The sequence below is a fragment of the Bubalus bubalis genome, chromosome 10 (assembly GCF_019923935.1).
Source record: "Bubalus bubalis isolate 160015118507 breed Murrah chromosome 10, NDDB_SH_1, whole genome shotgun sequence".
Lineage (NCBI taxonomy): Eukaryota > Metazoa > Chordata > Mammalia > Artiodactyla > Bovidae > Bubalus > Bubalus bubalis.
The window spans coordinates 54818955-54843237 of record NC_059166.1 but is presented as its reverse complement, the minus strand read 5'-3'; the positions used below and the strand labels follow the sequence as shown (position 1 = coordinate 54843237).

At 38.6% G+C, this 24283-nt stretch overlaps 1 protein-coding gene across 2 annotated transcripts in view; it reads left to right on the top strand.

The window, feature by feature from the left end:
- Window positions 1-24283, top strand: part of ASCC3 (activating signal cointegrator 1 complex subunit 3) — a 339061-nt gene that overhangs the window by 302774 nt on the left and 12004 nt on the right. For both annotated transcript variants that reach the window (XM_044924341.1, XM_044924342.1), the window contains one exon: window positions 3814-4038. In XM_044924341.1, the coding sequence (XP_044780276.1) occupies window positions 3814-4038 (225 nt within the window). The remainder of the gene's footprint in view (window positions 1-3813; window positions 4039-24283) is intronic.

The window sequence follows — 24283 nt, the reverse complement described above, 5'->3', positions numbered from 1 at the left end:
TATTGCCCTTGTTCTATGTTCCTGTTTTTGTCTTTTCTTGTCTTATTTGAGCATTTTATATGATTTCATTTTCTACTCTCTTAGCATACCAGATATATATATATATATATATATATATATATATATATCTTGCCTGGAAAATCCCATGGACGGAGGAGCCTGGTGGGCTGCAGTCCACAGGGTTGCTAAGAGTCAGACACGACAGAGCGACTTCACTTTCATGCATTGGAGAAGGAAATGGCAACCCACTCCAATGATGTTGCCTGGAGAATCCCAGGGATGGGGGAGCCTGGGGGGCTGCCATCTATGGGGTTGCACAGAGTCAGACACAACTGAAGCAACTTGGCATATATATATATATATATACACCAGTGGGTAATGTAAGTATAATAACAAAGTAGTCATAATTCCTTCCATTTCTTGTTTCATTGCTGTTGTTCATGTCACTTACATACAAGTCATATACATAAGCATAAGACATATGCATAAGCATACATGATTGAATACATTGTTATTATTTTGAACTAAGTGTTGTCTGTTGGATCAGTGTTCTTCTTTTCTTTATACAATGCCAAATTTTGGACCTATATTATTTTCTTCCTCTGCAGAGAACTTATATTTCTTGCAAGGCCATTCTACCAGTCTGTTGCCAGCAAATTAATTCAGTATTTATTTGTCTGAGAAAGTTGTATTTCTCTATCCCTTTTGAGGGATAATTTCACAGGGTATAGAACCTCTAGGTTGGTGGAATTTTTTTCTCAACACTTTAAATATTTCATGCCACTCTCCTCTTGTTTGCGTGGTTTCTGAGGTGAGTAATTCAGAAGTAACATTTACCTTTGTTCCTTTATAGGTAACATGATTTTTTTTTTCCCCCTGTCTGACATTAATGGGTAGGGGGAAGGATTTTCAATCATTATTGTTGCAGCTGTTTCTTCTCTTACTTTCTCTCCTCCTTCTGGTATTCCCATTATATATATGTTACATCTTTTGTCATTGTCCCACAGTCCTTGGATATCATCTTGTGTCTCTTTCAGTCTTTGTTCTCTTTGCTTTTCAGTTTTCAGAGATAAGATTGTTATATCCTCTAGCTCAAAAATTCTTTCCTCATCCATGTCCAGTCTACCAATAAATTCACCAAAAGCATTCTTCATTTCTCTTAGTGTTTTTGTCTTTAGCATTTCTCTTTGGCTCTTTTCTAGGATTTCCATCTCTCCACTTCTATTGTTCATCTATTCTTGTGTGCTTAGTCACATCCAACTCTTTGCAACCCTATGAACTATAGCCTGCCAGGCTCCTCTGTCCATGGGATTTCCCAGGCAAGAATACTGGAGTGGGTTTCCTTCTCCAGGGAATCTTCCTGACCCAGGGATCAAACCCACATCTCCTGCTTTGCAGGCAGGCTCTTTACCACTGAGCCACCAGGGAAGCCCTTATCTGTTTTTACAGGCTGTCTGTTTTATCTGTCGGACCTCTTAGCATATAAATCATTATAAATCATTGTTGTTGTTGTTGTTGTTAAGTCGCTTCAGTCATGTCTGACTCTGTGAGATCCCATAGACGGCAGGCCACCAGGCTCCCCCGTCCCTGGGATTCTCCAGGCAGGAACACCAGAGTGGGTTGCCATTTCCTTCTCCAATGCATGAAAGTGAAAAGTGAAAGTGAAGTCACTCAGACATGTCCGAATCTTTGCGACCCCATGGACTGCAGCCTACCAGGCTCCTCCGTCCATGGGATTTTCCAGGCAAGAGCACTGGAGTGGGGTACCATTGCCTTCTCCAATTATATATCATAGTTGTTGTAAATTCCTCCTCTGATAATTCTAACATCCCTGCCATGTCTGGTTCTGATGATGGCTCTATTTCTTCAAACTGTGTTTTTAGCCTTTTGGTATACCTTTTTTCTTGATAGCTGGACATAGTGTATTGGGTAAAAAGAGCTGCAGTAAATAGGCCTTTTGTAATGCAGTGAGGTGGGGCACAGAGGTGTAGGGGGAATATCCTCTGGTCCAGGGATCAGGCCCCATGTTTTTGTGACTCTAAACTGTGAATTTCACATCTGTTTCTCAGTGTTTTTCTACCCTCCCACCTTTGGTGAGATAAGATGGCTAGCTCAGGCTAAAGTGGGATATTCCATTCTTCCATGTGCAAAGCCGGAACTGGTTACAGTTGGGTATTTCCCTTATCCAGGTCAGATAGGTTTTGATAATATCCCAGCGGGTTAGGCTCCAGTTAACTAGTTCTCCTGAGAGCTGGCCTTGCTAAGAAGGACAGAGTGCTCCGGTGTATTTCAGAATGGTTCTTTTCCCCTCCCCTTGCCAGAAGTCCAAGGGGATTTTTCTCTGGTATTGACTATAGGAATCTGGCTGGGCTCCTGAAGGTAAATCTCATAGTATTGTGAGGCCCCTACAACTTAGTCCCCATGGAGCTTTTAGCTCTTGGAGTTGCCCACACTGAATCTCCCATAATTCATCAGTTACAGTTCAGGTTTTCTTACCTTCACATATTCCTGTGACATTTTCTGCCTATGAGTCTCTGCTCCTCTTAGCCATGACTCCCTGCATTTTCCAGCCTTGGGGGCAGCAGTTTGTCCTGTGTCCTCCCTTCTCATATGGATCCAAGACCATATGTTGTTGGTTTTTTCAACCTCTTCTGCTCTTTTTTTTTTAATTGATGTATAATTGATATATAGTGTTGTGTTAGTTTCTGCTGTATAGCAAAATGTCAGCCTGTTCAGCTTTTTACTTGTTACGATGGAGTGGTGGCTTCTATGCTCCTTGCATGTGGAACTGGAAACCGCCAAATGTGAACAATTTTATTTTAATCTAATTTATCATAGTTAAGTCTTAAGTTAACGATCCTGGTCATCACCATTTTCTTACCTCACCAATCCTATCCTCATCCACCTTTCTCCCAGCGCTGCCTATTTCTTCCACTCATCCTAAGTCCCCAAACTGATTATCCCTTTAATACTCTGTACTTACCATATCATAGCATTAATTTCCACTTTGTAGGACTTGTTTTTTCCTGATGAACTCTCAGTTGCTGATTTACTGCCATGGGCCCACTGTCAAGCATGGTGTTTGATGCTCACTACAACCCACTCCAGTACTCTTGCCTGGAAAATCCCATAGACGGAGGAGCCTGGTAGGCTGCAGTCCATGGGGTCGCTAGGAGTCGCACACGACTGAGCAACTTCCCTTTCACTTTTCACTTTCATGCATTGGAGAGAAGAAAATGGCAACCCATTCCAGTGTTCTTGCTTGGAGAATCCCAGGGACGGTGGAGCCTGGTGGGCTGCCGTCTATGGGGTCGCACAGAGTTGGACATGACTGAAGTGACACAGCAGCAGCAGAATCTGTATTACTTTTGTTGACTGTATAAATAAGATCATACGTGAGTTTCAGATATATTATAAATTACTAGCTTTTGCTTAATATTAATAGAGTGTGTGTGTTAGTTACTCAGTCATGTCCAGGTCTTTGTGACCCCATGGACTGTACAGCCTGCCAGGCTCTTCTGTCCATGGGATTTTCCAGGCAAGGATACTGGAATGGGTTGCCATTTCCTTCTCCAGGGGATCTTCCCGACCCAGGGATCGAACCCAGGTCTCCTGCATTGCAGTCAGATGCTTTACCGTCTGAGCTACTAAGGAAGCCTGAATATTAGTAGTAGTATTTAAGATATGGTTATCTTAAAGGTTTTTCTAAAGTATGTTTTAAATGTTAGTAGTTAAAGCTAAGTACAATAACTATTATACTTTTGATCCAGTACATTAATATATGTATCTATGTGAATTTGTATGTTTTTTCAGGATGCAGAAGAATACACCGATTTGCCAGTAAGACACAATGAAGATCATATGAATAGTGAACTGGCAAAATGTCTTCCCTTGGAATCGAATCCTCATTCATTCGACAGCCCTCACACCAAAGCACATCTCCTACTGCAGGCACATCTCAGCCGAACCATGCTGCCCTGCCCAGATTATGACACTGATACCAAGACAGTGTTGGACCAAGCTCTCCGAGTATGCCAGGTATGAAAGTCATTTCTAGTTATCTACATTTTCGCCAGTTCTTTCTGGATTTTTTCTTTTTTTTTCCCCCTGTTGTAGAAGAAAATATACTTGTGTTTAAACACTTTTATTGTAGCATTATTGAGAAAAACCTAGTGAATCAAATCAGGAATTTTTGAAGGAAAAGAAAATGTAAATGCAATAAGGTGACAGTTTCAGCCATCCATTCCATCGAAATTTATTGAAGGTAAACTGAGTGCCAGGTATTTTTCTAGGTTCTGAGCAGACAGCAGTGAACAGGACAGAAGAGACCCTGCTGTAATGGGCTTTCACTGGAGATGTAAAAGACAGACAATTAAAAATATAAGTCAGGATGGGGAACACGTGTACACCCGTGGCAGATGCATGTTGATGTGTGGCAAAACCAATACAATATTGTAAAGTAAAAAAATAAATAAATAAAAATATAAGTCAAGTGGCAATCACTGCTATGTTAAAATAGTACTAAAGTAGAATAAAGGAAATATGGAGAAAGATGGAGGGTGCCATTTTGCCTATGAAGTCATTTAAGAAACAAAGGGAAGGGGGTGAGCCATGGGTTATCTATTTAGAATAGATTCTAAACACTGAGAAGACCTAGTGCCACAATTCATGTAGGAACTTGCTAAGTATATTCAAGAAAAATGAAGGAGGCCATTGTAAAAAAGTTGAAAAGGAGTGGTTTGAAATGAGATCAGAGAGAGTGAGAATGGAGACTATAGAGAAAATGGGGTCAGGTCATGTAGGGAGTTTGTAAACCATGGTAGGGATTTTGGTTTTACTCTAAATGAGAGAGACGCTGTAGAGTCATGGTTCACTAATGGTTATGGTGGTTATATTGATATCTATGAATATTTGCCATAGTAATTCAAACAAATTCTCAAATATTACTTCATTTGAAAATAACAGTTATAAACTCATAATATGTTAATGATTTTTCATAAGAAATAACTATTTTTTAAAACAATGAGAAGTGTAATAGTGTTTTACATTTTTGCAAATATCTTTCATATCTCACTAGAAGTCAATTCATTTATCATCTTTTACAAGCAGTCTGTTACAATATAATATTTTAATTGAAGTATCTGGAGGAAATCCAGCCTCACACAGATATGTAGTTTAAAGAAGAAAGAGTATTTGTATAGCCTTTTCAGAAAAATGTAGATATTCTCTGATACTGTACAAAACCTTGACATGTGATATTCCTTAGTTAGTTGCCATGCAGAACCTGAAATCGTTATCTATAAACTTTATAGCTTAAATCAAGCTGTAAGGCTAGGCAAGAAATGATGGTGGCTGGACCAAGTTGGTGTGGGAAAGACTGGTGAAAAGTAGTTGGATCCTGTATATTTTTTAAGGAGAATCTGTTAATGAATTGAACAAGGGTTTTTAGGCAAAGCGTGAAGCCAAAGATGATTTCAGAGCTTTTCCCCAGAGCCACTAGAAGGCTGGAGTTGCCATTTCCTGGGAGATAACTGTGAGAAGAGCAGGGTGGGAGATGCACACTTGAAGGATTGAGCTTACAAGAGACTTTGATTTTCTACTTTATGCCTTTTGGGACATTTCTATAGCAAAAACAAGTTTTAAGGTTTTCAAGAGACTTACGGTGTTTTTAGGACTTCTCTGGTGGCTCAGATGGTAAAGAATCTGCCTGCCTGAAATGCAGGAAAATTAGGTTTGATCCCTGGGTTGGGAAGATCCCCTGGAGAAGGGAATGGCAACCCACTCCAGTATTCTTGGGGCTATCCTAGTGATTCATCAGATGGTTAAGAATCTGCCTACAATGGGGGAGAACTGGGTTCTATCCGTGAGTCCAGAAGATCCCCTGGAGAAGGGAACAGCTACCCACTCCAGTATTCTCGCCTGGAGAATTCCATGGAAAGAGAAGCCTGGTGGGCTACAGTCAGTCCATGAGATTGCAAAGAGTCAGACACAACTGAGCAAGTAACACTTTGACTTTCACATGGTGTTTTTAAAGGTAGAGTAAATGAATCTGAAGATTTATGTATGAGTGAGTGAAGTCGCTTAGTTGTATCTGACTCTTTGCCACCCCATGGACTGTAGCCTACCACGCTCCTCCATCCATGGGATTTTTCAGGCAAGAATACTGGAGTGGGTTGCCATTTCCATCTCCAGAGGATCTTCCCAACCCACGGATCAAACCCAGGTTTCCCACATTGTAGGCAGACGCTTTACCATCTGAGCCACCAGGGAAGTCCTAGATTTATGTATAGCCATTTACAAAATTAAAGACTTAAGAGATAACCTAGGCATCTTTCAGGTTATAGAACACTGCAGAATATTACAGTTCCTCTTATTAATTCTGTATCTGTCTAGAATATCTACATAAATATGTGAATATATATATCTAATGACAGAAGATCCAGAACAGTATCTACCAAAAGATTAACAGTAGCCATCTCTGTCACAGCATTTGGGGTAATTTTTAATTTATTTTCTATGCTCTTTTAAAATGTTTGTATGTTTTCAGGTGAGCTTTTAACAATTTTATTATCAGGAGAAAAAAAACTTAATCTTATTATTTAAAAAAATAGAGCTGTTTCATATAATATTCACAAACTATCAGGAATTAGAAGGGATATAAGGCTATAATACACAAGTAAATTTTTTAACCCTTTTTTGTAGCTAACATATGGTTTATCTCTCTAGGAAGATGATTTGCCACTCTTTATTAGTCACACTTTATCAATGAAGTTTAAAGCTCCTAAAGTTTTAGCTGTGGCCGCAGATACTCATTTGTGTTTCCTGTAGCCATTTTTTCTCCTCCTCAAAGGCTGACCTACTAATGAACTCAGGGTCAGGAAGGGTTGGAGAGACATTACAGGAGAAATTAAATTTTTGTACTTACAGTTATACTTATAGGTGTACATATTTACATCATATATAAAAGTTATAATATATATCAACTCATTCATAGTTTCTTTTTCATCACTCAGTCAATAATGATTCAAAAGCTATAAATAATAGAAATTAGTGATTTTACAAGGAGTCTTTTCTAAATTTACTCTAACGAAAAGATTCAGTCAGGTACTTTTAACCTCTACTTAAATATTCTTATATACTATTTCTTGGATGTTTATACTTCTTAAAAATTTTTTGCTCCATCTAAACAACATCTAAAGAGAAATAGGTCTTAACTATAAAAGTAATACATGTCACTGTAGAAAATTTGGAAAAGCAATGTATTAAATTTAAAGTCATTCATGGTAGTTATATCTTCACCCCTGTAAATATGAGACCCTTTTTGGTTGATGAATTAAAAAATTTTTAATTCAAAAAATGTTTTTTAATTTTTTTCATTTTTAATTAACTTCAGACATTAAAAGTTTGTAAAACATAGTACAATAAAATTCCCATGTGTCTTGCACTGGGCTTCCCCTAATGTTAGCATCTTGCCTCAGTGCTGATCCTGGTAACTAATCTACAGACCTCATTCCAATTCTGTCCATTTGGATTTTATCCCACTAATACCTTTCTCTGTTCCAGGATCCAGTCCAGGATCCCACAGAGCACTTAGTTGTCACGTCCCCTTCAGTCTCCTTGACGTTCGGGACATTGGCACGTGTGAGGGGCACTGGCCAGGTGTCTTACAGAGCTGTCCCTCAGTTGGGGCTTGCCTGATATTGCCTCATAATCACATTGAAGTTACATACTACTGGCTAAGAATGCCACAGAAGTGATGTTTTGTCCTCTTGGTATATCATATCAGGAGGCTTGTGACATGGATGTGTTATTACCAGAGATATTGACTTTGTACACTTGAGGTAGCATCTGCCAGGCTTCTCCACTGTAAAGTTACTTTTTTTTTTCCTTTTATAACTAATATGTTGTGGTAATAAACTTTGAGATTATGCAGTTATCCTGTTTCTCATCAAATTTTCCTACATTATTTTCATCATTCATTGGAGGCTTTCTCCTGAAACGGTTACTACTGTGATCTTTTTCTGTCATTCCCAGAATTTCCATTCTCCTCCATTTATTTATTTACTTTATATATTTATATAAGTATAGGCTCACAAGTAGTTAGAGAGTGGTTTTAGAGATGCTCATTGACTTCATTGCTACCTGGGTGTCGTTACCTCTAAGCCTCCTCAGTGGGAAAGGCTAGGAAATGTAAGTATGTATACATAGACATCTATATCTGTTTGTTTATCTACGTGTGTGTGTGTGCATGTTTGGATATGTAGAAAACATTTGTATTCATAAAACCATGAGTTCATTCCAATACCTCCAATTCCAGTTTAATACCAAGAGTTCATTTTAGTCTTTCCCTTTTAAAAATTTGTAATTCTTTTCTCTACCCATGAGAAACTTGGCTCTCACTAATCAAAATTTGTTTACTTAATTCCTCCATCCTAGCCTACTTCTGATATAGCTTTAGAATGACTAACCCTTCAGTTCAGTTCAGTTCAGTCGCTCAGTCGTGTACAACTCTTTGCGACCCCATGAATTGCAGCACGCCAGGCCTCCCTGTGCATCACCAACTCCCGGAGTTCACTCAGACTCACGTCCATCGAGTCGGTGATGCCATCCAGCCATCTCATCCTCTGTCATCCCTTTCTCCTCCTGCCCCCAATCCCTCCCAGCATCAGAGTCTTTTCCAATGAGTCAACTCTTCGCATGAGGTAGCCAAAGTACTGGAGTTTCAGCTTCAGTATCCCTTACTCCTGCCAAAAAACAAGTTTACTAACTAGAGTAAATAGCTGTGTATAGTTCTTTTTTGGTCTTTGGAGGCTCAGAGGCTCTTTTTCTTTGTGCTTTTACTCTCTTTCTTCCTTTGCAAATTTTTATTATGTTATTTTCTAACCTTTTTAACTTAATAGTTTACAATGTCAAGTATAATTTCTAATGGCCACATTATATTTTTTCATAAGAAGGTCACAGTTTGTTTAATTAATTCCCATTGTTGGGCATTATGTGTGCAATTTTCCGTTAGTATAAATTACAAGCATTAGTTATGTTTATGGGCTTTCCTTGTGGCTCAGCTGGTAAAGAATCTGCCTACAGTGTGGAAGACCTGGGTTTGATCCCTGGGTTGGAAAGATCCCCTGGAAAAGGGAAAGGCTACCCACTCCAGTATTCTGGCCTAGAGTATTCCAAGGACTGTATAGTCCATGGGGTCACAAAGAGTCAGACATGACTGAGCAACTTTCACTTACACTTAATTATGTTTATAAATGTAGATTTGGCTTTTTGGAAGCCACCTAAAATGAAAATTAATTGTAAAGAAATGGCAACCAGCTTCATATCCTAAATCCTCTCATTCCTACAGTTTTTTTGTAAGAGTATGATAAAAGTAAACAAGCCAGGAAGAGGAAATATTAGGGTTGCTAATGGAAAATTTGAGGGTAAGTCATGACTTGATAATTTTCCATGACAGAGTGACAGTTTTCATTATTGTACACTGTTGTTCTCATTTGCTACATTGATACCATTGGCCTGGAAAGCATTGATTCAGGCAGTTTTCCAACCTGAAGCCCTGCTGGCTGATTGAAAATTATACTGCCCTCATGGGACATCAGCATGACCTTGTGTTCTAAGTATGGGACTTGGTACCACCATCTTACTATAAATTCAGCTCTGCTCCTGTTTTGGTATAAAGGCCTTAGGCAAGTCACTGAATCCCTGCTGTCTAAATAAAAAATAAAATCTTACGAAAGTGGGACATTAGTTAATATTTATAAAATGAACAATGATTTGAGGACTCAAGGAACTAGGTCTGAGTCTTCTCATTCTTAGTAGTACTTTTACTTCCTTGCTTTTTCATAGTCAATTAACTCTAAATTCTGTTATTCCCTTTAATTTATAGAAATATACCTTTTACCTGAGCTGTCATTTAGGTTATGAAAACTGTAGTCTTAACTACCGTGTCCTGGGGAATCTTTTACAAAGAAAGACATAGTTGTTATAGTCATGTTCGCTCTGGCTTGAAGTCAGAACCCACAATACAACCTGCCTTTGCTTCTTGTACCCATTTGAAATTATGTATCAAGGTCAATTGTTGGTTTAAGGTGGTTTTGTCATGGTTCCTTTTAATATTTTACTGTTAATAGCATTTCCATTTTCATCCCACTCAACAAAAATGAGTAAAACTTCATGTATATATCTCAATTTTTAAACCTGCTTAAAATATGCTAGTTTATAAATTGAGCAGTTATAAAATTACTCTTGCCAGTAGTCTTTGAGATCCTCTCCTTGATTACATTAACTCTAAATATATTTATAAAATGTAGTAAATGATGTGACATACTTTGTGTGCCACATATACCCAGGAAAAACTTAATGTTAGCTTTTATAGGAAAATTAAATATCAAAAATTAAAGTGACTTGCCTAAATTTTTCAAAGTTGATGACCAAGTCAGAACTGTTGAAAGGTTTCAGGTGTCTTGATTAACGCCATACTGTTTTTTGTTTGTTTTTTCTTTTAGCAAGGGAAAAAAGAAACTGGTTTTCAAATAAGTTAAATACTTAATCTAAAAGGTGATCTGTTGAGGCAGTCCATGCTGAAACCAAATGGAGATACCAGGACTTTAAATCCTGCTCTAATAGCTGTGATCTTTTCTAAGAAGTGCCATAAGTCTTCACATTAAAATCATCTTCATTTCAATGAAAAGTAATTAAATACAATACTGAGCCAAATAGTATCAGAGTACATGATTTATCATGGCCACTCCCACTACCTCTTGTATAGTATTTATAGCAAAACTTACCAGTAACTGGACACTTTCAGATGTTTAAGGGAAAAAGGGAAAGCATGGCTCGAGGAGCTAAGTGAGCTGAGGACCAAAATGTGTGATTCAGAGTGTAATTGTGCCGTCAGTTTGCTGGGTGAATGTGGAAAAGTTGCTTTCAGATAAAGAGAGGCCAAATTTACCCTTCAGCCAATGCTGTCTACCCTGCAGCTTAAGTTTAATAGATCAAAATATCTGTGTGCATTTTAAGATTTATTTTAAAGGACTTTAGCAATAATGGGCTTCCCTGATAGCTCAGTTGGTAAAAGAACCCACCTGCAATGCAGGAGACCCCGGTTTGCTTCCTGGGTTGGGAAGATCTGCTGGAGAAGGGATAGGCGACCCACTCCAGTATTCTTGGGCTTCCCTTGTGGCTCAGCTGGTAAAGAATCCACCTGCAATGCGGGAGACCTGGGTTCAATCCCTGGGTTGGGAAGATCCCCTGGAGAAGGGAAAGACTGCCCACTCCACTATTCTGGCCTGGAGAATTCCAGGGACTGTGTAGTCCATGAGATCGCAAAGAGCTGGACATGACTGAGCAACTTTCACTCACTTTAGCAATGATACTCTTAACCACTGCAAGATACATCTCATGAAAGGAGAACACACACACACACAAGCAGAAATATGACAGTGTAGATTGATTAGAAAGATCTCTGGAAACCTATACTTCCAAATTGAAATTGGAATTAATGTGTTAAATACTAAGTTCAACCAGAATATTTGGAGAACTGCATATTATCTCTGCACCCCCACACCAAAAAATTGCTATTTAATGATGGTCCCTAAGGCAGGCTATCATTAATAGTGTTGCTGATGAATGCTTGTTGAGAATTTTCTTTGTAGCAGGCCCTGTTCTACTTTGATTGCATAGACTTATTTGCTGTAATAGTCCAATGAAATAATACAATTATTATCTTCATTTTACAGATTAAGACTAAATAACCTTCCCAAGATCATATTAGAAAAACAGTTTTCAGCATAGGTTATCTATATAATAAAACTTTATCTTATTGGATTCCCTTTGGCCTATAAAGATAGATCTAAGAATTGTACTCTTGGTCTAGTCTGGATTTATTTTAGATATGAGAACTTCACAGGAATTTCTACTTTTCTTTTTAGACCAAGAATTCCCACTAGAACATGAATAATATTTTTTAATTAATCCCTTCTTTTCGGAGTATACTCAAATCTCCTCCCTTTAATTACTCTAGTTCCCTTTCAACAGCCTGCCTATAATTACTTTAACCAGTTTCTAAGAGGGACTTCTTAATATGACTGATGTTTGTAATTGCTTTATTATATTATCTGAAATGTCCAATTGATATACTGTTTGCCAGTCAATATGTTTTTTGTTTCAACAGCTTATGATCCTTCCCAAAGTTTTTATATTTTTCTTGGTTGCCCAATAAATTAGCCATTTGATTCCTCAGGTTCTCCACCAAAAATTACAATAATTGGGAGCAATGAGGGAAAGATCAGGTTGCTGATACAACCACAAGAAGAAAAGGGAATGCCATAATAAAGATACTCCTAGTGATACACACTATTAAATGACTGCTTAGACTGACTATTATAACACATATACAAGCATTTTATGTTCCTCTTTTCTTCCTTAAGGTTTGCTTTCTCTGCTTAGATTAGCTTCTTGGCTTCTCTCAGAGTAACCACCTCTTCTTCCCTGGAGGGAGCTTTTGTCCATGCACCTGGTCCTTTTTGAAAAAGTGCAAATGTCTAGAAGCAACAGGCAATCTCAGAGATTCCTTGTCCCAAGATACAGAACTCCCAATCCCCTTCAGAGGTAACAGACATCTCCTCTTTACTGTTGGAGGAGAGTATAAAGTTCTGTACTCTGTATAACAAGGCACATGTTTATATAGATTGAATTCATCATGTTCCATTGTACTAATGGAAGTTGGCAAAAAGTAAACCAGGAGACTGGCTTTGAAAATGACTTATTAATAGGTGATTCAGTGCCTGAAAGAAAACATTTAGGGAGCTATGGTCTGATGGGTAAGTTTCCATTGTTTTGTAAATTCTTGCATCTAACTTTTAATATAGGAGCTGTCATTTTACATCTTTTTCTTTAATGCCCAAGCTGTTTTGAACAGGTAAGTTTCCAGCCTTTCTTCTCCTTCACATGAGATAACATGTAACTCATATACCATATACTTTAATAAGCTGCATAAACAGAAAAAAGGGGGTAAATGTGTGAATTGGTATGCTTTACCTCTTTTAGAAAACCTTAAATTTGTGAAACTGAATCCCTGAAAGTTTATTAGTAGGGTTGTTATTTAGTCCAAACTTCAGAACAGTAAGTTGACCTCTGTAACAATATCTGATAATGTGCATTAAATTTCAAATAACTAGTATCACATTTTTATAACCCACAGCTATTCTGAAAACAGATTGCATCTTCAATCTCTTTTAACTGGTAAACTTAAAATGTGAACGTATGCATCATTAGAGTCAGAATAGAAAAGAATAGGATAAGGGAAGCAAAAGAAGATACAATGATATGAATATTTTTATTGACCTGAATATTTTAACTGAGAGATATTAGAACTATAGCTGGGTCTATATTCCCATTAACAAATGATCCCCATTTGTAGTAGATTAAAAAGCTAGACTATTTGATGATACCAGGAGATAAAACTTTCATGAAGCAAGGCTAACGTAACCTTTGAAGTGTATTTACCTATGGATGCACTCAGCACAGGCTCAGTGGGCTGTGAGTGTATTGAATGTCTGTGTCAATTAAATGAACAAGTTCTAGAATCAGAGTCAAATATAGTTAGTGGTGAATAGTCCAGTGTTACCGAGCTTAACCGAAGAAGTACTACATCAAATCATTAATCCAAAAGTTGTAAGAAATCTTTTGATGTAGCAAATCATAGGTTAACTCTCCTGTATATTCTTAATAGAATCTTTCCTTTCACATTTTTAAATGCTTATGATGATTATTAGATCAAATGAAAAGCTTATCTTTAAGTGGACAGTACAGCACAATAGACTTCAGAAAGCTCCTTTAAATCATTTTGAGAAAAATATGGGTGATGATCAGTAAATAATTTTTAGACTTCCTAAATTGGATTACACGTATTTAATAATATATAAAGAGTTAATTTCTGCAACTCAAGTCTTTGAAGGATCCTAAACTGAACTGAACTGAAAATGAAAATTACACTATTAAGTTTTAAATATATCTTTTATACTTTTATGGGTATGTTTCAAGGAATATTAACACTATAAGCGTACATTTGGAGGATTTTGTATCATATCCAAAATATGCTGGAACCTTATCAATAACTATTTATAATGTCACTGACTGTTAAGGTGACTGGGCATAATTCTTGGCACATAACAGATCTCAATATATCATGGGTGAATATAATGAATAAATATTTCACTTTTTCCTCTCTAGTTCTTTCTTAGGAGAGGATTGAAAAGGGAGATTTCTTGTGTGCAGATTCTCATAATGTTTTTCAAATTATCTGCCACGTCTGAATTGTCTACCAACAAATGTCTGTATGTTGTAAACATTCATGTGACCTTATCAAATTCATAGAGACAGGGAAGTCTAATTCAGGCTGCTTTCCTGGCAAGACTGCCAGGAGCTCATATCTTACCACAGAAGGCCTGATGAGGTTTTATTAATGGATGTCTATTTCAAAACAAATAATTCTAAATGAACTTAATCCTGAGTGGTTATTCTTTCAAATGCAAAGATCCACACAGTGGTGCAGAATCATCATCCAGCTAGTGCTTCTTTTACCCCGTATCAGAGTCACATTCAACAATAGAACACCCGAAGTGAAAGTGTGAGTCACTCAATGGTGTCCAACTATTTGTGACCCCATGGACTATAGCCTGCCAGACTCTTCTCTCCATGGAATTCTCCAGGCAAGAATAGTGGAGTGGGTTGCCATTTCCTCCTCCAGGGAATCTTTCTGACCCAGGGATCCAATCTGGATCTCTCCTGCATGGCAGGCAGATTCTTTACCATCTGAGCCACCAGGGAAGCCACACCACCTAAAACAAAGCACCATTCCCCACTGCAGATGCAACACAGAACTAATGCATTTAACATTTCCAAAACTAACACAAATGTGTGGATTTTGAGGTGTAAAACACCTTCACTTACTCTTGTGGATTTACAGACAATCTCCCTTCAAGGACTATAATGTAATTTGGAAGGCTATTTCCCCCTGGGTGACTCTACCTGTAAGCTTTTGTATGACAATTTGGTACTGGTTTATTGACGCTAGGATGCTATTATGAGGGATCCTTCTACCCCCAGCTCTTCTTCTCATACCCACATAACAACCCTTTTCCCGGTTGGGGCTGTAGGAAATGAGTAATGCTTAACCCATTTGTGTGATCAATTCACTTAAGCAGCTACTGTGAAATGTTAATCACAACTTTAATTTGTACTGCATTAGCATTTTGATTAACTTGTAGGCTTGCTAACGCACTTGAAGCGCTTTTACTCATAGTTACAGCTCGGAAATGACTTTTTGATTAATTAAGTTTGTTAGACAGCAGCTGAGCTTCCTGAATGCTAACCTTCTGGGGGTAAAAGTTCAGGAGAAAGTTACTGTGAACAACTGTTGCTATTGAAAAAGATTCTTGTACATGTACTTACAGCATTTTAATTATTGACAAAATATTGTATCATTACTTGCAAGTGACCTGAACCTTTAAAGGAGTGTGCCTTTCTGTCTAGAAAGCTTTTTTTCAAGTTTTTCCCATCATTGTAAAACTTCTGGGAGCTCTTGAACTAAATAGTGCATTTTCTAGCAGATGTCTAACAACTAATGTTTTAACAGGCTGCCTAGGCTGAATTACCATGGTGCTTTTTTTTTTTTTTTAATAAACTTCGCATTTTAGAGTAGTTTTAGACTTGAAGAAAAGTTACAAAGACAGTATAGATGTTTCCTGGATACCCCACACTCAGTTTTCCTCTGTAGTTAACACCTTATGTCAACCTTATGTCACAATTAACATGTCACGATGCACCTTTATTGATATATTATTATTAACTAAAGTCCATGCTTATTCAGAATTCTTTAGTTTACTTAATGTCCTTGTCTTGTTCTAGGATTCCATTCAGGACACCTCATTATATTTAGTTGTCATGTCTCCTTAGTCTCCTCTTGGCTGTGAGTTTCTCAGACTTTCATTGCTTTTGATGGTATTTCCATAGCAGTTTGCATTTTCTTGATATTCCATAGATAACAACTTGGTTCCTGAAAAACAATGAAAATGTTATCTTCTCTTTCTGGACTGAATAAGTCTTTTTCTTCAACTCTGACCATGTATTATGTTTATGTCATTTAATTTAAACATAGCAACATTTTCTAGCCATTTGAACCTTTGTCATGACCTTGTATTCATGTGGTTTTTCCCTGCACCATCACTAAATATGGCGGAGAGATGTGAGGAAAAGCAGAAAATGTCCTTGAAGAGGAGAAAGGTGAAAGGAAGGAAGAATAGAGGTTGTAGGTCGTCAGAATGCTGAGAGGGAGTAGAGAGGCTGAAACATCTCATTGTACTCCATATGCACAGCCCACAGCCACAGCTAACACGCTAAGGACTGAATTCACAGACTCTGCAAACTGAAGTTTAGAAAGTTTTTAATGCTGGATCATAGAGCTACATCTTTTTATGCGCCACTTAACATACCTCTTGGTGTACAGTAAATGATAGTTTTTCCTTTTGGTGAGGTGAGTGATTCTATTTCCCTACAATGAAGTTGACTTAATTCAGTTACAATACTCAGAGTTCCAGTTTTACCCTTGGATTATTTAAATCCGGAATTCAGGCATATTTCAAAAGATATTTAACGGCTGCCTATCCAGTTCCAGAAAAACATCTACTTTTGCTTTATTGAATATGCCAAAAGCCTTTGACTGTGTGCATCACAACAAACTGAAAGATTCTTAAAGAGATGGGAATACCAGACCACCTGACCTGCTTCCTGAGAAATCTGTGTGCAGGTCAAGAAGTGGGGGTTAGAACTGGACATGGAACAACAGACTGGTTCCAAATAGGGAAAGAAGTACATCAAGGCTGTATATTGTCACCCTGCTTATTTAGCTTATATGCAGAGTACATCATGCGAAATGCTGGGCTGGATGAAGCACAAGCTGGAACCAAGATTGCCAGGAAAAATATCAGTAACCTCAGATATGCAGATGACACCACCCTTATGGCAGAAAGCAAAAAAGAACTAAAGAGCCTCTTGATGAAAGTGAAAGAGAGTGAAAAAGTTGGCTTAAAATTCAGCATTCAGAAAACTAAGATCATGGCATCCAGTCCCATCACTTCATGGCAAATAGATGGGGAAACAATGGAAACAGTGAGAGACTTTATTTTGGGGGGCTCCAAAATCACTGTAGATGGTGACTACAGGCATGAAATTAAAAGATGCTTGCTCCTTGGAAGAAAAGCTATGACCAACCTAGACAGCATATTAAAAAGCAGAGATATTACTTTGCCAATGAAGGTCTGTCTGGTCGGAGCTATGGTTTTTCCAGTAGTCTTGGATGGATGTGAGAGTTGGACTACAATGATGCTTTTGAACTGTGGTGTTGGAGAAGACTCCTGAGTCCCTTGGACTGCAAGGAGACCCAACCGGTCCATCCTAAAGGAAATCAGTTCTGAATGTTCATTAGAAGGACTGATGCTGAAGCTGAAACTCCAATACTTTGGCCACCTAATGCAAAGAATCGACTCATTGGAAAAGACCCTCATGCTGGGAAAGATCAAAGGTGGGAAGAGAAGGGGACGACAGAGAATGAGATGGTTGGATTGCATCACTGACGTGATGGATATAAGTTTGAGTAGGCTCCAGGAGTTGGTAATGGACAGGGAAGCCTGACATGCTGCAGTCCATGGGATCACACAGAGTCTGACACGACTGAACGACTGAACTGACTGAACTGATAACCAAATGGTGGATTAAAATTTATTTTTAGATTTTAGGTTTTCAAAATTCCCATTGACAAATGTACTGAGACAATAATCAGTTAACTGAATAATAATTTGGAATCTGCATAATAAAATCTGGAGTTTGCATTTTTCTATTAAGTGTAAGAGAAAGGATAGATGTAAACCACTTTAAATCCTTCTTGAAATAAGACAGGGTATGTCTTCAGGGTATGTCATTCAGAGCTTGTGGAATATAGTGTGATGAACACAGATACAAAATTAGAAAACCAAGATCAAGTCTTTTCACTTTTCACCAGGGTGGTTACAGTCACTGGACTGATGTGAGCTTCAGGAGACAGTACTCATGTCTGCCTCATAATTGGTGTTGTGAGCTATTTTTAAAAGTGTTGTATAGCCAACACACTACTGTAAAAATATTCTTGTCACACTTTATGTGTGTGCTGCCTATACAGTTTGAGTTTATATAACTCATTGCTACTTTTCAGAATAATTGAATGCAATGTACTTTATTTGATACAAAACGCAGATCTATTATCAAACTTGCATTTTTAAGTATAATCTATAGTAGCGGAGAAAGAAGAAAAATATCTGTAGATTTGGATAAATCCATCCTTTGCAGGAATAGTTTACATCTCTGTGAAATGTGGTTGTATTTATTATAAATGGCAAGACCAAGCTTGATATGCTTGAGGAATTCTTGAAATCAATTCAAAATAAGTGTCGAAGACATGAGGTATATTCAAGTCAAAAAGCATGCCCTTGGCTTCACAATGCTTACAGCCTAAAAAATTTCCTTCCAGAGAGTGTCCATCTTCTAAACTCCAGTTCTTTTGATTATGGGGATGAGAAGCAGGGCTGTTTTTGGAGGTGATAGCGGTAGTGGTTTTACCTTTGCACAAAGCCAAGTTCTTAAATGTTCCCTGTGAGTTCTACGTGAGGATCAGGTCTGGGATGTTTGTAGTATATGTACCCATCTTTGTTTTTACCTCTCCTTCTCTAGCTGTCAGGCAGACACATATACCACCTCATTTCTGTGATCTCTTTGAAACTCCTGGGCTGGCTCGTTCTTAGTGGTTCTCCAGTAATCAAAGTCTGCCTCCTCAGATCTCCCCAACCACATCTTCTCAGATTCCTGCTTCTCTTATCCATGTATATTTTACTTTCAGTGTCTATAAGATTTCTTTTTCAACTGTGTTCCAAAGTCTGGATCTCTTTTCCCACCTCCCTCAAACACCAGTTCATAGCGTGCAGCTCCATTCCAGCTCCTACACTCACCAGAGTGGCTTCAGCAGCTGCCCTTTTAACACTGTAATCACATTCATCCCAAACTCCGCTGCTGTAATACTACATCCAAACCACTTCTGCCATCACCTCCATGGTATCACCCTCTCACTCTCCTGACCACAGCTTCTTTACCCATCAGCATGGCTGAACATTTCTGTTACTCATCAGCCAGGAGTCTCTCCTCGCCTTCCTGATTCCATGGTCCAGTCCTCAGTCGTCTATGACTTCACTTGCCACCCACACAGCGTTGGCCCTCCAGTTGTCCACTTCAACAGTGATGTCACCAGTAACCTAAAATCTCAACATCTGAATTCTCTGCTTTCACACCCAAATTAATCCTACTCTTTACTGTCAGAATCAGTCATGAAACATTACTATTTCTATAATTTCTCAATGTTTCTAATAATTTCTATAATTACTGTTTCAAAGTCATGCTGTTGAAACTCACCAATGTTTAGCTTTTATTCATATCAGTAATTCCCCCCAGTACTTATTCCAGATCTTTTCATGCTCCTTTACAGTACTTTCTCCCAGAAAGAGGTATCACCTCCACTCACAGAGGTGCTAGATACCCTGTGATATGAGTGCTATCAAAGTCCATCCCCTTCTTTCAGAGCTTCCCTCTCTGCCATGACTGTGTGCAGTCTCAGTGACCTGCTGAAGCCGCTCTTCTCCGTGAGGCTCACATGCCCCAGGCATGGAAACCTCATTTTCTGATCCTAAGAGGGTCTTTTCTCTCTGGACATCTTACTCTGTGCCTACTGTAGGCTGCCTCCTTTTTTGACTTATGTTTTTCTGCCCCATCTCCAAGGGTACTACAGTCCCTCTGAAAGATAGAAAGGGAACTTTATAAAAACAAATAACAATATAGTGTATGTTGGCATTTTATTGGAAGGTCAAGGCTTGCATTTAACTCTTCTGGCTTCAGAATGGCACCTTGGTTCAAATGAGTTCAAAACCGAATTCATTGCCTGCTTGCCTATAAAGAAATGAACCACCCCATAGTTTCTGTTGATTATGATAGTGTTAATTGTAGTATAATTTTATAAATTGATGCAATGCCAGGAGTCATATTTCTAGTCTGTCACAGTCGGAAATGATAGAGAATTCTGAGTCAGCAATCAACTGAAGTTGATTCCAACTTAATAGGAAAAAGTCTCCAGCATGGAGTCAGTCCCCACCCATTTTGCCCCTAGAATTAGAATCATCCTAGCTTTGTCTGATAAGGGGCATGCCCAGTAGAAGATGGACATGAGGTAAAAGCGGGTGGGAGATGGGCTTCAGTATTTGCCTAATGTTAATGCTAAGCCGGAGAAGGCAATGGCACCCCACTCCAATACTCTAGCCTGGAAAATCCCATGGATGGAGGAGCCTGGAGGGCTGCAGTCCATGGGGTCGCTGAGGGTCGGACACGACTGAGCGACTTCACTTTCACTTTTCACTTTCATGCATTGGAGAAGGAAATGGCAACCCACTCTAGTATTCTTGCCTGGAGAATCCCAGGGACGGGGGAGCCTGGTGGGCTGCCGTCTATAGGGTCGCACAGAGTCGGACACGACTGAAGTGACTTAGCATAGCATAGCATAGCATAGCATAGCAGTGCTAAGCCAGTGAAGAATGTCCAGTTTTTTCTCCACAGTGTACTAAAGCAGCTTTTTGTTGTTTGAGTATTAGATCTCTATAAGGGATTTTGAGATTTCTTAGGGAACTGAACCATGATGTCCAGCTATTACAAAAACCAGCCCTATGCTAAGGAGGAGTATACACTTATTAGTACTTTGTTTTTTAAACACAATTTTTCTTCTTTTTTACTGGCCACACTGTGTAGCTTGCAGTATATCCTAGCTCCCCGACCAGCAACTGAACCTGGGTCTTGGCAGTGAAAGCACCAAGTCCCAACCACTGGAACACTTGAGAAATCTCTTTAATACATCTTTAAAGTTTACACTTCATTTATAGTTATTACAAAATACTGGCTACATATCTTCTCCGTGTTCTACAATACATCGTTGTAGCCTGTCTTACACCCAGTAGTTTGGACTTCTCACTCTTACCCCTGTGTAGCCCCGACTAGTGGTTTATTCTCTATATCTGTGAGTCGGCTTCTTATCTGTTATATTCACTAGTGTTGTATTTTTTTAGATTCCACATATATAAGTGATATCATACAGTATTTATCTCTCTCTGTGTGACTTGTTTCACTTAGCATAATGCCCTCCAAACCCATCCACACTGCTATGAATGGCAAAATTCTGTTCTTTTTTATTGCTGAGTAGTACTCCATTGTGAATATACCACAGCTGCTTTATCCGTTCATCTGTTGATGGACACTTAAGTTGCTGCTATATTTTGGCAGTTGTAAATAGTGCTTCTGTGATATTGTGGTGCATATATCTTTTTGAATTAGCATTTTCATTTTCTTTAAATATATACCCAGGAGTGGAATTGCTGGATCATATGGTAGTTCTATTTTTAATGTTTCAAAGAACCTCTATGTTGCTTTCCACAGTGGCTATCAATTTACATTCCCCCCAGCACTGTATGAGGGTTCCCTTTTGTCCATCTCCTTGTCAACATTTGCTATTTGTGTTATTTTTGATGATAGCTATTCTGACAGGTGTGAGGTGATACCTCATTGTGGTTTTGATTTGCATTTCCCTCATTTTTAGAGTGCTACTCACTCAGTCATGTCCAACTCTTTGTGACCCCATGGACTGTAGCCCGCCAGGCTCCTCTCTCCATGGGATTCTCCAGGCAAGAATGCTGGAGTAGGTTGCCGTGCCCTCCTCCAGGGGATCTTCCCAACCCAGGGATCATGATTAGAGATGTTAATCATCTTTTCATGTACCTTTTGGCCATCTGCATTTCTTCCTTGGTGGAATATTCAGTTTTTCTGGCCATTTTTTATTTGGGTTGTCTGTCGGATATTGAATTGTATGAGCTGTTTATATATGTTGGATATTAATCCCTTATCAACATCATTTGCAAATATCTTCTCCCATGGAGTAGGCTGTCTTTTTGTTTATTGATGGTATCCTTTGCTGTGCAAAAGCTTTTAAGTTTAATTAGTTTCCATATATTTTTGCTTTTATTCCCTTTAGGAGACAGATCCAAAAAAATATTACTGAGATCTATGTCAAAGAATGGTCTACCTTTGTATGTTTTCCTCTAGGAGATTTTTAGTATCTGATCTTCCGTTTAGGTCTTTAATCCATTTTAAATGTATTTTTGTATATGGTGTTAGAGACTGTTCTAATGTATTTTACAGGTAGCTGTCCAGTTTTCCCATCATGACTTATTGTAGAGACTGTGTTTTCTCCATTGTATGTTCTTGTCTCATTTGTCATAAATGAGTTAACCATAAATGCATGGGTCTGTTTCCAGGTTCTCTATCCCATTCCCCTGATCTATGTGTTTTTGTGCCAATACCATGCTGTCTCACTAGTTCTTGTCTACCAGGAAGACTGCTGTAGAAGATAGTGAGATGCAGGGAGTCCCTGCTAGGCACAGTCATGCAGGGGTACGTCAGGGTGACCCACCAGACCCTCAAACCCATTTACCTGGACCATCCCTTAGCTGTAGCCCCTTGAGGTATGTACCTACATGGTGACTTAGACTTGTCCACTCAAACCGAGAACCAAGTCCACATGCTCCAGTTTGGCCTGCCCTGCAGGGTCTGCCTTCGGTTTTATGTGTCCCCTGACTGTCTTGCAGTTGCACACCTCTCCTGATGAACAGTTCTGCCCATTCCATGCATTTGTTCCCAACCTTCCATACTTTGCTCCTCGAAATCCTATACTCCTCAATGCAGAAATCAATCCCCAAAGGTCCAAAGGAAGTCTCTCTTAGAAAGTCTCTCTTAGGTTGTTTTATAGTGTTCTTTCCATTTCCTCATAGAGGAACATTAAAAATAAGCACCTGTTTATTGAGATCTATTACTGAGATCTAAAAGATTTATTCTGTTCCAGGCAGTGTAATAGATATCTTACGTAGTACAGCATCTTATTTTACCCACATCAACCCCTGTACAGACATAACACTTCTATCAATAAGAAATCTATCCTCGTAGGGTTAAGTAGTTGCCCCAAGTTTATACATAGAAAGTGGGACAAAATTAACATTCAAACCTATGTCTGGCATCAAAGCTTGTAGTTGTTGTTTTTTTTCCCCTGCACTGTGCTGCCTTTGGCAGATATGCCATAACAGATAGAATGTTTGTTATAATTATTGTAATTGGATTTTTACGAATGTTCGTTCATAAAATGAATATTTCTTGAATGCTCTGTGCTAGGTCTGTAATTACCAAGACTACTTCCAGAATCTTGCCATCAACGAGTCTATATATTTAATGGGCACGTGTGTAAACAAAGACCCACAATATGATAATAGTAGCAGGGAGCAGTAGACACCTAAGAAGTACCTCCTGTCCATTAGGTAGCCTTCACAGGAAGAAGTAGCATTTGAGCTTGACTTGAAGGATGTGTAGGAATTTCCCAGGTAGACAAGGTAGAGGGAGCAGGATTTGTAAGAAGAGAACCTGCAGAGAAGTGTTAGCTTTTTGTCTGCTACAAAGCTTGAAGCCGTTGAAGAAACTTAAGCAGAAGAATGACATAACCCGTTTTACCTCTGTAAAAATGCCCTGAGGTAACAATACAAAGTATGAAGAAAACTTAGAATGAGGATAAAGTGGTATGTATTATAATATTCCAGGTGGGCGTTGATGAGGGTCTACACAGAGGCAGTGGCCGGAGGGGGAAGAAAAAACAGGACCCAGTAGGGAGTGAGTAGGCAGGCGTGTGGCAACATTTATTCAGCACTTTTGGGTTGTCACAACCATCTCATCCCCGATTCTTCCCTACCTGCCTTTTTTCTAAATTAAAACAAGATAAGTGATAGTTTTCAATTCACGATACGGCCTTTTCATTTACTTCACGTAAGCAATCACTTTGCATGATTTTTTACGTTTTCACATCTGGCTCATACAAGGAAAGATTGTGGGCAGCTCTCATAAATTTTACGAAATTTTTCAACTTCATCATGAAAACTTCAAAGTTAAAAACATATGGTCCGTCCGTCTAGCTCTTCTAGTATATGAGCTTTGGGTCTGGAATTTATTTCCAGTCAAGTTGTAATATAAAAATCACAAGTAAAATCACCATAGTTACTCTACATTACAACTTCCAACATCATCATGATACTGCATTAGGTATAATTACTCATTTGTCTTCCCTTTCAGA